This window comes from Apus apus, chromosome Z, assembly GCF_020740795.1.
Source record: "Apus apus isolate bApuApu2 chromosome Z, bApuApu2.pri.cur, whole genome shotgun sequence".
Classification (NCBI taxonomy): Eukaryota; Metazoa; Chordata; class Aves; order Apodiformes; family Apodidae; genus Apus; species Apus apus.
The window spans coordinates 35,979,317-35,992,067 of record NC_067312.1 but is presented as its reverse complement, the minus strand read 5'-3'; the positions used below and the strand labels follow the sequence as shown (position 1 = coordinate 35,992,067).

Below are 12,751 nucleotides of genomic sequence, written 5' to 3'. Positions count from 1 at the left end.
TCTGAAAGCACCTGAACTCTGCAGACTGTTACTCACTTTTTTTCTGAATAGAATGGAGTTTGTGAGGTAGCTCCTGTTACCACAGACAACTACTATTTTTCCTCCCTGTGCTCTCTACAGGACAGCATTTGCATTTTCATACTACAGTCTGTCAATAGCAGATCTTGCTTTTTCTCCTTCTTCTGGGTAATAATTGACATCATCACCTCATCTCTGTGCTAAGAGCAACCCTCTTATCCCCTGTTCTCGTTCACAAGCACAACCTGGTAACACTTTCAGGTTTGCTTTAGACTCACTCACTTTACATATAATTGTTCAACTTCCCCTGGCACCAGGGCCTCAACGATCACAAAGATCTCACACTGAAAAAAATGTAGGGCCTGGTGTGAGAAGGAGAGAAGAGTTTAGAAAGAAAAAAAAGGAAACTAGTAATAGATGTAACAAATAGGTTTATAAAGCAAAATCATATGCTTATATTCTCAAAGTAGTTTAAGATAGATGAAGTACTGGTATACTGCATAGCTGAATGTATTATTATTTGTTTCATATTGTGGTGGTCCAATATAATGACAGGCTTTATCTCAGATCCACTTCCTCATCTGTCTGTTGGTGTGTCCCCAGGCATGTACATGGATTATTGGGCAGCTGTACTTCTCTCAGGCCCATTGCTGGTGGTATGGGTCTCCCTGACTCTTTGCAGTTTACCCTCATGACCATGTTTCGCCGTGTTCTGTCTCCCACATTCATAGAAGGGAAAACTTGACAAGTCCCTTTACAACAATCATTTGGTAAAAGGTTTTCTTAAAAAAAAAAAAAAAAAAAGGGAAATAAATAAATAAAATGAAAAAAAGAATTCCACTCCATATCTATTGTCTGTAAAAGTCCTTGCCTCATTGAAGCACAGGCTGTGATCCCCTTGTTCCTCCATTTTCACTGCTTTTGCCCTCAAGCTTTTCCACAAGTCCCACAGCAGCGTGACTTGAACTGGGTGAGCTGGCACAGTTTGAGCTGCTTCACTTTCTCACAGTACCTTGTGGTGTCTCTGCACTCCACTGCCAAAGGAGAAACAAAAATGGTGATGAAGCAATGAAAAAAGAATTTCTAACCTGAGAACATTTCATGCGGTGCCTTAGAAGGAGACCAGGACAATTTTGGTTGGGTGATCTCACTACAAGCATGAGCTTCACTTGATCCAGAGTGTGAGTGGGAACTTCAGGCAGCCAAAGGCTCAATGAAAAAATGTGGTGGGGCAGAATTTGCTTTCAGAGCCTGGGGAGGAGACTTCTGAGGGTGCTCCACCACTGTCAGATTGTCATCTTGCAGAATTTTAGGCAGGCTCCAAGAGTTTCATAACAGTTGTTAAATCAAAGATGAAGTAGTAAATAAAATTAGGAAGTTATTTCAACCGAATGGCTTGAAGGCACTTTGGCCAACCTTTTGTGTTGGAGAGAGACTGCGTGAGAGAGCCAATTCAGCAATGCGGTTCTGTGTTCTGATTTTCACATGTGTGCTGCAGAACAGCCTGGGGTGAAAAATAACAAGACACCTTCAGAACTTCCCTAGTACTTAAGTTCTGGTATCTTTTGGACAGTTTTAACAGCACACAGCCTCCTGCTTTTGGGCTCCAGAAGGAAAACTGTCCAGTATTCCTGCAAGATCTTGGATGTGTTGTGGCCTGAGAGGCTCCTACTTCCCACCCTAAGGCTGGAAAGGGAATCCTCACAGAGAAGTAGCACTGCCCTCTCCAGTAATATCTGTGCCAAATAACTCCATTGTTGTCTAGACATGGGACATTTCTATATGGCAGGAAGAGCCTGGAGGGATGAAAAAAGTCTTGTTTGGTATCTGCAAGCTCCCTCAACCCTTTCACTTCCACTAGGGCAGTCCAAACATGGCTCATGGGTTTGGACCTATGAAGTCTGCTTTGCATCTACCAAGAGAGAGTGTCAGAGTTGGCACAGCTGTAGGCAAGCATGGACAGGCGAGCATTGCTGCTTCTGCAGTGATTGCACAGCAACCCTCTTGTGTGCTAGTGGATGGGATCTGCCCATCAAAATCAGCATGTCAAATGAGAGCTGAGGCAAAAGAAAAGACAGTGATTTAAACTTTTGCAGCCTGATGTTTCCCAAGCAGACATTGCCATAGTGGGGCATAATTTCCAAAGAGGAATACAATATGGTTTTTTTTTGTTTGGTTTGTTTTTTTTTTTAAGTATTTGAAACTTCCCTAGTCCATTGGCAGGCCCAATTAGTTGCTTGTAACCTGAAAGCAAGTATCCCCCACTTCAGGAATTCCTATCATCAACCTACCCACTGAATTTAGACTTATTGTATTTTAATCGTAGCCAGCAGTCTGTGATTCACATTTTTCTTCCTATCTGTACCATTAATGGAAATTAAAGACTGCATCAGCTGTTTCACATACTATTAGCAAGGGGACGCCATCCCAGCTAATGTAATTACCAACAAACCCCAACGGGAACCATACTTCCTGGGGTGCTGAGTTTTGGATGCTACATTTGGCACATATTCAGATTGGAGGTTCCCCAGGATGCCCAGCTGCGAGGTCCAGAGCTGCATTTCTGACAAACTGCTGTGCTTTCTCTCCTCGCCCCACACCCCAGTATCCCCTGACCCCAGCAACGTACTGTTTTCACAGGGGGTGATGTTGCAGCGCTGCCAGTTGGCTGGCCGTGGCCTCCAGGAGCAGTGATGCTCCAGCACGGGCTTGTTGGTGCGGACGTGCACACAATCCACATGCCGGGACTGGAAGCCGTAGTTTCCACACGTAGCTGTGCAGATGGTCCACAGGCTGACTCTCCAGTGCACGCTGCAGACATCGGTCCAGCAGTTCTGGGTGCTTAAAGGCCTGGAGGGAGAGATAGGAGAGAGGGGTGATCTGTTGCCATGCTGCCTAAGGAGCAAGCCACACCATTTTCATGCAAGCTCCATGGACAGTATGACAGTATGACACTCTAACTCAGTGTGCCTGCCTTTTTTCCCTCTGTTATTCAGTTTCTCTCTGTCTCTCAGTTTCACTGCCTCCGTACAGAAGTAGAAAGATTCCCATGGGAAAGAAAAGGCCATAACAAACTCTGAGCTGGTAACGACACTGAAAGAACAAACAGAGGGCCAAGTTGATGTCTGTAATGCCAGCTGCACTTCTGTATTGAAGAACATGGAGCTCAGCCTAGCCATAGCTAGGCCAAAATGAAGACAAAAAAAGAACTAACAGATAAACAAAAGAGTTTACTTGGTGAGAAAAAGGCTTTCTTGTTTTTTTCACTCTTGTCTGTTCAGGACAGACAGCAAGCCTTGCATATCCCAAACATAATGCACTCAGAACACTGGATGGATCCGGTCTTCAGAAGGTGCAAGAGGGGGTAACTCTGCACTGAAAGGTCCTTTGTGTCTGCACTCAAAGACCAGACCCTCAGTGGGCACACACTGGTACAGTGCTAATGGAGCTAAATGACAATTTGCACTGTTTGAGAATTTGGCCAAAATGTCTTCTCCATGAAGTGCCAAACCAGAGGTCCACTGAAAAGATACAATGAGGGAAGTGGTGACTGGTAAGACTAGCAGTGCTTTGTAACTTTTTATGGCTTTACAGCTGTGGGAAGAAAACTGATTCTCACAAATCCTCCTTTTGCCTTCACTGCAGTCTCACAGGAGAGCCATAGGCACACTTATTTCCCACCCGTTTGTCACACAGATAATGAAAATATGTGAGTGGGAGCCACTCACATATTATTTTTCAGACATGATAAGGAATGATTTACATACAGAAGTCACATATAAATTAAATATGTCCTTAGAGTGTTGACAGAGTTTATCTGCAGGAAAACAAAAGCTGTGGAGTCTTTTTTTCCCCCCCAGTTAGAACTTGTGTTTAAATAAAGGAGAAGGAGGCTGGCTGATTAAGAAGAGATAGCACAGCTTTTGAGTCAGAATTTGGCATGTCTAGAAGACTTTCCAGTTGGCCAACTATTATTATTATTATTATTATTATTATTATTATTATTATTATTATTATTATTATTATTATTATCATTAATTATTATTATTATTATTAAATCTGAGGCTCATAGAAACAAATAGTGAAGCCGCGGTTTAAGCCTGGTGAGATTTGCATCATGTAACTGTACAGGCTGCAACATGATGACTTCTTTGTTACATAGGAGAAACCAACAAGTTGTCACTTAAGCCACTATCAGTTTGATATCTCTGCAAAGGGTAATGGTTTTGGACATAAGGGATTCCTGTCCTACCTTGGTAAGGCACTGCATCGATCTGATGACACAGAAGTCCCATCTCTGGTCTGGCAAAATATCTGTCTGTGCTGTACAGCCAGTCGTGGTCCAATGCAAGGCCCATTACACTATGAACACAAAAATCACTTGAGTGAGGTAAAAGGCAGGACATGTTCCCCTTTTAAAAGACTGCTGCTGAAATAAAGTGCATTGCTGCTGTGCACTGACAGCTGAGATTTTGAGCACTTCATGCAGTGCTGCAGAATTTTAAGGCTGGGCCCATAGTAATCTTCTGCCACACTTCCCTCTCCTCCAGCAGCATGAAAACTGCATTTCTTCTATATTTGCTCTATAGATACATTACATCTCCTCTTCAATGGTTCAAGCTTAAATACATCTGTTAACGCAAAATGCTCTCATGTCATTAACCAAGAACGAATGATCCATACAGAAAATCTTAATATATTTCTTTTATTATGCATTTTGCAATTTGTACTACTGTAATTTATGGGCAAACAGTTAATGAGCAAGAATGCATTGAACCAGGAACATATTCCACTCCATTAAATAATTAAAAAGCAGTGAAGAACACAATAGATCTGCAAGCTTGCTCCAATCTTGAAGTTATTCTAACCCATTCAATGGTTATTTTTTGGTAGAATCATAGAAGGTTTGGGTTGGAAGAGATCTTAAAAGATCATCTAGGTCCAACCCTCCTGCATAGGCAGGGACACCTTCCACTAGTTGGGGTTATTCAAAGCCTCATCCAACCTGTTAAACTCTTCTAATCCTCTCCTTCAATTAAATAATAATTAGCTATAGGTATGAAGCAAATGTTTGTGCTCTTTTAAAATGATACTTAAGAAACAGTTTGTTTTTATAAATATCTGGAAATGGTACTCAAGAACAGACTGGGCGTTGAAGAAAAAGACCTTAGTGTGAAGAAGGAATTCTTGCCATGAGAGTACTGCTGACCAGTCCCTCCGCTTCCTGAATTCCTGCATCAATAGGAGACATATTTCACTTTGCCATCCACTGCTCACATAATGCTGCCCTCCTGCTATTTCTTCCCTCCCTGATGACAGGTAGAGAGAAGCAGTGACTGCCAGGTTTCCAGTTGCTCCCAGTCAACCCCCTTGTTGAGCAAGGTGGGAAGAAATGTTGTTCATTGGACTATGTGGAGCACTTCTGCCATGTCTGCAGGGGCTAGCAGTACCCATCACCAGCAAGCCTGAGTCACTAGCTTTAAACCACCATGGGATTACATAGTGAACACCAAAATATCAGTAACATTAAATGAAGGAAAGGAATTCATTCTAGAGGTGGGAGTACAGTAGGTAGTTTATTTTCCCTGTGAACTGGAAAAGTTGGTTGCTACACTTGGGTGACAGGAACCTCATGCTCCATGTTACTACCAAGAAGGTCACTGATCCACTCAGCCAGTGATATGTTCCTCACTTTAGTAAGAGAAGAGAAGAGTAGGTACTGAGCTGAATAGAATTATGTGGGACTTGATTTTTATATTTTGAGCTAGGAAGAAAAAAAAATATTATAATGCACAGAGGTTAGGTCTAACAAATTAATTCTGACCTCTTTGTCTCAGCTGAGTGTGAGATCATGGGGAACAATATAGCCCATAATGATCTACAAAATAAGGATGAAGTAATTGGCTTCTTTCAAGGATAATCCAGTCCTTTCCTGGAATTCCACAGGCGGTGAAATTTGCTTCTTTCATTGGGAGAAAAATACAATGGATAGGTGTGTGGCTCAGAGGCTGGTGCCACCATCAGAATTTCTGATTCTTTGATCACAGGGAAGTCTATACGGCACTGGGTCTGCTGGTGGCAGACAGAGTACATCTGTCTCAAAGGGGGAAAAGGATCCTTGTGCACGAATTGGTGGAGCTCGTTGAAAGGGCTTTAAACTATGTTTGAACGGGGAAAGGAACAAAACCAGGCTCACTAGAGATGAGCCTAAGGGGTTGCCTCCAGTCTGACCTCTCTCTTGAGGTGGGTGATGGTGATACATGTGGCAACAAAAACACAGGGCTCACTAACAGGTCAGTCATCATGGCAGTGGCTGAGAATGGTCAGACAGCAATTAGGACTTCTCTCCCCAGAATGGTGGAAGGATCATTAGCCCAGCTGAAGTGCATCTACACCAATGAACACAGCATGTGCAATAAACAGGAGGAGCTGGAGGCCATTGTGCAGCAAGACAGCTATGACATAGCTGCTGTCACAGAAACGTGGTGGGATGGTTGTCATGACTGGAGTACCGCAGTGAGTGGCTGTAAGCTCTTCAGAAGAGATAGGCAGGGGAGGAGAGGTGGTGAATTGGCACTGCATGTTAGGGAGTACTTTAATTGCACAGAACTTGACAAATGTGATGGTAAGGTTGAATGCTTATGAGTAAGGATTAGGGGCAAGGCCAATAAGGCAGACATCCTGTTGGGAGGAGGTTACAGACCATCCAACCAGGATGAGGATATTGATGAGGCATTCTTCAGGTTGTTGGCAGAAGTCTTCTCATTGGCAGCCCTTGCTCTCATGGGGGACTTCAATTTACCAGATGTATGCTGGAAATACAACACAGCAGAGAGGTTCCTGGAGTGTGTGAAAGAAAACTTCCTGACACAGCTTGTAAATAAGCTGTGCCTTGCTAGGTGCCTTCCTAGGGGCAGGGGAGGTGCCTCGCTAGACCTACGGTTTACAAATGGGGAAGGACTGGTGAGTGAGGTGGTGGTTGGAGGCTGTCTTGGGCTTAGTGACCATGAAATGAGAGAATTCTCAATTCTTACTTAAGGAGGGGTGTCAGTAAAAATGCTACCATGGACTTCTGGAGGGCAAATGTCAGACTGTTCAGGACACTAGTTAGGAGTGCCCCTGGGGAGACAGTTGTGAAGGGCAAAGAAGCCCAGGAAGGCTGGATGTTCTTCAAGAAAAAAAGACTTAGAGGTGCAGGGGCAGACTGTCCCCATGTGTCATAAAACAAGCTGTTGGGGAAGACGACCAGTATGGCTGAACTGGGAGCTCTTGCAAGGGCTCAGGAAAAAAAGGAGAGTCTACCACCTTTGGAAAAAGGAGCAGACAACTCCAGAAGAGTACAGGGATCTAACTAGGTCATGCAGAGAGAACATCAGAAAGGCAAAAGCACAGCTAGAACTCAACCTGACCACTGCTACGAGGGCTAACAAAACAGGTTTTTACAAATACATCACAATGAAAAGATATTCAAGGGGAATGTCCACCTTTTATTGGAGGCAGGGGTGAACATTGCTATAAAGGATGAGGAGAAGGCTGAGGTACTGAATACCTTCTTTGCCTTACTCTTTAATAGTCAGACCCATTATCCTCTGGGTATTGAACCTCCTGATAGTGATGGAGTGCAACAGCAACTCCCAATAATCTAAAATGAAGCAGTTAATTACCTGTTATGCCACCTGGACACTCTCAAGTCTACATGGCTGGATAGGATTCACTCAAGAGTGCTGAGGGAGCTGGCAGAGGAGCTTACCAAGCTGCTCTCCATCATCTATCAGCAGTCATGGTTAACAGGGGAGGTGCCAGATGATTGGAGGCTTTTCTATGTGACACTCATCTACAGAGAGGGCCAAAAGGAGGATCTGGGGAACTACAGGTCTGTCAGCCTGACTTTGGTACCAGGGAAGATTATGGAACAGTTCATTTTGGGTGTTCTCACATGGCAAGTGTAGGATAATGGTGAGATCAGGCTCAGCCAGCATGGATTAATGAAAGACAAATCCTGCTTGACCAACTTGATCTCCTACGACCAGGTCACCCATCTAGTGGATGAGGGAAAGGCTGTGGACATTGTCTACTTGGACTTTAGTATGGCCTTTGACAGCATTCTCCTTGAGAAATTTGCTGCCCATGGAATTGATAGGTGGACTCTTTGGTGGATTAAAAACTAGCTGGGTGGCTGGGCCCAAAGTGTTGTGATAAACTGAGTTAAATCCAGCTGCACGCCAGTCACAAGCAGTGTTCCCCAGGGCTTGGTACTGGGGCTAGTTCTGTTTAATATTTTTATGAATTATTTGGATAAGGGGATCAAGTGCACCCTCAGCAAGTTTGCAGATGACACTGAATTGAGTGGAACTGTTGATCTGCTCGAGGGTAGGAAGGCACTGCAGAGAGATCTGGGCAGGTTAGATCACTGGGCTGAGGTCAACAGGATGAGGTTTAACAAGACGAAGGGCTGGGTCCTGCACTTTGGCCACAATAATCCCAAACAATGCTACAGACTTGGGGAAGAGTGGCTGGAAAGCAGCCTGGTGGAAAAGGATCTGGGAGTACTAGTGTATGGCTGTCTGAGCATGAGCCAGCAGTGTGCCCAGCTGGCCAAGAAGGCAAACGACATCCTGGCCTGTAGGAGAAACAGTGTATCCAGCAGGAGTAGGGAAGTGATCACGCCCCTGTACTTGGCTCTGGTGAGACCACAGCTTGAGTACTGTGTTCAGTTCTGGGCACCACAGTATAAAAAAGACATTGAGGTCTTGGAGTGTGTCCAGAGAAGAGCAATGAGGCTGGTGAGGGATTTGGAGGACATGTACAAGGAGCAGCTGAAGCAACTGGGGTTGTCTGAAGAAGAGAAGTCTCAGGGGAGATCTTACTATTCTCTACAGCTACCTGAAGGGAGGCTGTAGAGAGGCCAGTGTTGGTCTCCTCCCAGGTAAATCATGATAGGACAAGAGGAAATGGGTTTAAGTTGTGTCAGGGGAGGTTTAGGTTGCATGTTAGGAAAAATGTCTTTACTGAAAGAGTGGCAAGGCATTGGAATGGGCTGCCCAAAGTTGTGGTGGAGTCTCCATCCCTGGAGGGGTTCAAGGAGTGTTTACATGTGGCACTTCAGGATATAGTTTAGTGGTTGTGGTAGTCGAATTATGGTTGGACTCGACAATCTTGAAGGTTTTTTCCAGCCTTAATGATTCTATATAAAAAGATAATTCCAAGCTTTACTCCTAAATGTACTACAATCACTCAATCACTTTTATGAGAGAAATTTCCAAAATACATAGGCAAGAGGTAAATGAAGTTGTTTTCAATTAGTGAACAATAACAAGTTCTATTAGCTGAAGATAGCTTTTACTGCCAATATTGTAAAAAGACCTGATGCAGTGCAACGTACTCTGCATATTACCCCAAGAAAATACAGAATGCATGTTGTTATTAATAACAAACTATCCTATTACTCTAACCTTTAATATGATGAGATAGGATTTGGCATTGTTTCCAAACTGTCTTACACATGCTAGCTAGAAAAGGAGGCAAAATATATATTGGTAGCTCACTATATGTCAAGACTGATGGCTATTATTTTCTTAGTCTCTTCTTGCACAGTAAGAAGCCTCTGTTCTACACCTTTACCTTACTAATAATTTCAGGTAGACTTATGACTGGTTTAATTGGTCATAATGTCTTTTCTTTTTCCCATTGAACTTGTTTATTTCACCAAAAGTGATGTTCCAGTTAATTCTAGCAAAATTGGTTTATGTAGATTTAAACCTGTCTGTCAGTCACCCTGGAATGTTATACCTTCACGTGTATGGCCGCCTGGGGGATCTTTGGGCTAAAGTCTTTGAGTTTCTACCCTTATGTTTGGGCTGTAGTGTTCTCATCAGCCTTCACATATGGCTCATTCAGTCTGGAGTGGAGAGAAAAGGGAGGAAAGCAAGAAGTAATGACTGGTCCGAGATTAAAACTGACTACACAATGACAAGTGTCTTTCCATGAAATATCACAGCTCACAGACAAAGAAAACTCTTCTGTGGATTCCCACAACAAAGCAATTAAACTCTAAATACTTGAAACATTTGTTATTGATGGAGTGAAGCCTTTAAACATCTTATCATTGTATGAAGCTGCAAAGAGAGAATTTGAAGATCTGCAAAACAGCATGAAGTACTTTGAAAATGCTTTTAGCCCTCCATTCTGCTTTTTGTTGTGAAGCAAATAGAAGAACAGTCCCACTTCTTGATGTTCTCTGTGGTTAAACAGTTATCGGCAGCTCCCTCAGAGCACGCGGCAGCGGTGAGAGCGCAGAGCGGCAGCGGAGAGAGCTGCTCCTTTAATTACTGAGGATTAGAGAAGAGACCGGGCTTCCCGGAGACGGCGAAGCCGGAGCAGAGCGAGGAGACCCGAGTCTGAGCGGGAATCCTGAGAGGAGCAGGAAGGCTGACGTGGCAGGGGTGTGGCTGAGAACCGCGGCAAGGTTTAAAAGCGGCCATCTCGGCAGCTCCCTCAGAGCACGCGGCAGCGGTGAGAGCGCAGAGCGGCAGCGGCAGCGGCAGGAGCAGGGAGTGAAGTGGTGCGAGGGCAGGGAGCGCGAGGGCAGGGGGAGAGCGGCGCGAGTGGAGGCAGGAAGCAGAGAACACCAGTAAATTTCTCTAGCATGGTGGCAACACGCCCTAAAACTGTATTGAAGAAGGATATGGGAACTCAGACGGAGGTTCTGAGCAGGCACGCAGCCGTGCAGGTCTCTGGCTGCAGCGAGTGCCTGAGCCTGGCACTGGTGCCAGAGGGAGCCAGTGGCACCGCGTGTGTGCGGTGCGAGCAAATCGATGATCTCCTCAGGCAGGTGGTTAGACTGACAGAGGAGGTTGAAAGACTGAGAATTATCAGAGAATGTGAGAACGAAATAGATTGGTGGAGTCAAACCCTGAGGCAAGGGCAGGAGGAAGAGATGCTAGAACAAGTGATGGATCCCCTCCCCTCCTGTTCTCAGACAGAAGGAGAGAACTTTAGGAACATGGAGGAATGGAGGGAGGTCCGTCCTCGGAGAGGCAAGAAAAAACCCTCCCAACTCCGTCCATCCTCCGAATTGCCCTTGAAGAATAGGTAAGAGGTCTTGGAACTTCAGGGAAAGGAAAATGAAGCTGGAGTGACAGATTTGTCTAGTGAACCGCCTATGACTTGTCGCTCAGCTCCACGACTTAGGACTTCTTCAACTAAGAAGGAAAGGAGGGTAATTGTGGTGGGTGACTCCCTTCTGAGGGGAACAGAAGGGCCCATCTGTAGACCTGACCCATCCCACAGGGAGGTCTGCTGCCTCCCTGGGGCTCGCATTAGAGATGTTAAAAGGAAACTCTCTAGTATGGTAAATCCATCTGATTACTACCCACTGCTGATTTTTCAGGTTGGCAGTGACGAAATTACTACAAGAAATGTAAGGGCAATGAAGAAAGACTTCAGGGCCCTGGGACGGCTAGTTAGGGGGTCTGGAGCACAAGTCGTGTTTGCCTCCATACCTCCTGCAAGAATGGGTGGAGAGAGAAGCAGGAAGAGTTTAATGATGAACGAATGGCTAAGAGACTGGTGCCAAAGGCAGGGCTTTGGTTTTTTTGATCATGGGCTGCTTTATGAGACACCTGGCCTGATGGTGGCAGGTGGGATGCACCTGTCCCAGAGGGGGAAAAGGCTTTTGGGGCAGGACTTAGCAGGGCTCATTGAGAGAGCTTTAAACTAGATGTGAAGGGGGAAGGGGAGAAAACTGTGTCTGTTGGGGACAAGCCCAAGAGGAACATACCAGGGCCTGTAGGAGGATGGGCTAAGGAGGATTTAGTCCCACCGATGTGCTCTACTTGCTTCCTGAAATGCCTGTACACCAATGCAGGCAGCATGGGGAATAAACAGGAAGAGTTAGAGGTCTGTGTGCGGTCTAGGGGTTATGATCTGGTAGCAATAACAGAGACATGGTGGGACAGCTCACACGACTGGAATGTGGCCATGGATGGCTATGTGCTTTTTAGGAAAGATCGGTCGGTGAAGCGAGGTGGTGGAGTTGCTCTTTATGTGAGAGAGCAACTAGAATGTATTGAGTTTTGTACAGGGGCTGATGAGGGGCAAGTTGAAATTCTGTGGGTAAGAATTAAAGGACAGGGTAGTATGGGTGACACAGTTGTGGGGGTCTACTACAGACCTCCTGATCAAGATGAGGAAGCTGATGAGGCTTTCTACAGGCAGCTGAAAGCAGCCTCACAACTACAGTCCTTGGTCCTCATGGGAGATTTTAACTATCCCGATATCTGCTGGAAGACTTACACAGCCAGCCTTTCACAGTCTAGGAGGTTCCTCCAATGCATTGATGACAACTTCTTAATGCAAATGGTGGATAAGCCGACTAGAAGAGGAGCGCTGCTGGATCTTGTGCTCACCAACAAGGAGGGCCTTATTGAAGCAGTGGTGGTCAATGGCAACCTTGGCTGCAGTGACCATGAGATGGTGGAGTTCAGGATCCTGTGTGGGAGGAACAGAATTTCCAGCAGGACCAGAACCCTGGACTTCTACAGAGCAAACTTCGACCTCCTCAACCAATTGTTAAGGGAAGTCCCATGGAACAGAGTGCTAGAAGGTAAAGGGGCTCAAGATAGCTGGACAATATTCAAGGACCACTTCTTGCAAGCACAGCATCAGTGTGTCCCAATGGGTAGAAAATCTAGTAAGGGAGCTAGGAGACCAGCGTGGTTAAAAAAGGAACTGC

At 45.1% G+C, this 12,751-nt stretch overlaps 1 protein-coding gene across 1 annotated transcript in view; it reads right to left on the bottom strand.

Moving 5' to 3' along the window:
- Positions 1–815: 815 nt before the first annotated feature.
- ADAMTSL1 (ADAMTS like 1) overlaps positions 816–12,751 on the bottom strand; it is a 327,073-nt gene continuing 315,137 nt past the window's right edge. Inside the window, exons 28-30 of the mRNA XM_051643555.1 lie at positions 4,271–4,380; positions 2,648–2,868; positions 816–1,052 (exon numbers count right to left, since the gene is read on the bottom strand). Coding sequence (XP_051499515.1) covers positions 946–1,052; positions 2,648–2,868; positions 4,271–4,380 — 438 coding nt within the window. The 3' untranslated portion in view covers positions 816–945. The remainder of the gene's footprint in view (positions 1,053–2,647; positions 2,869–4,270; positions 4,381–12,751) is intronic.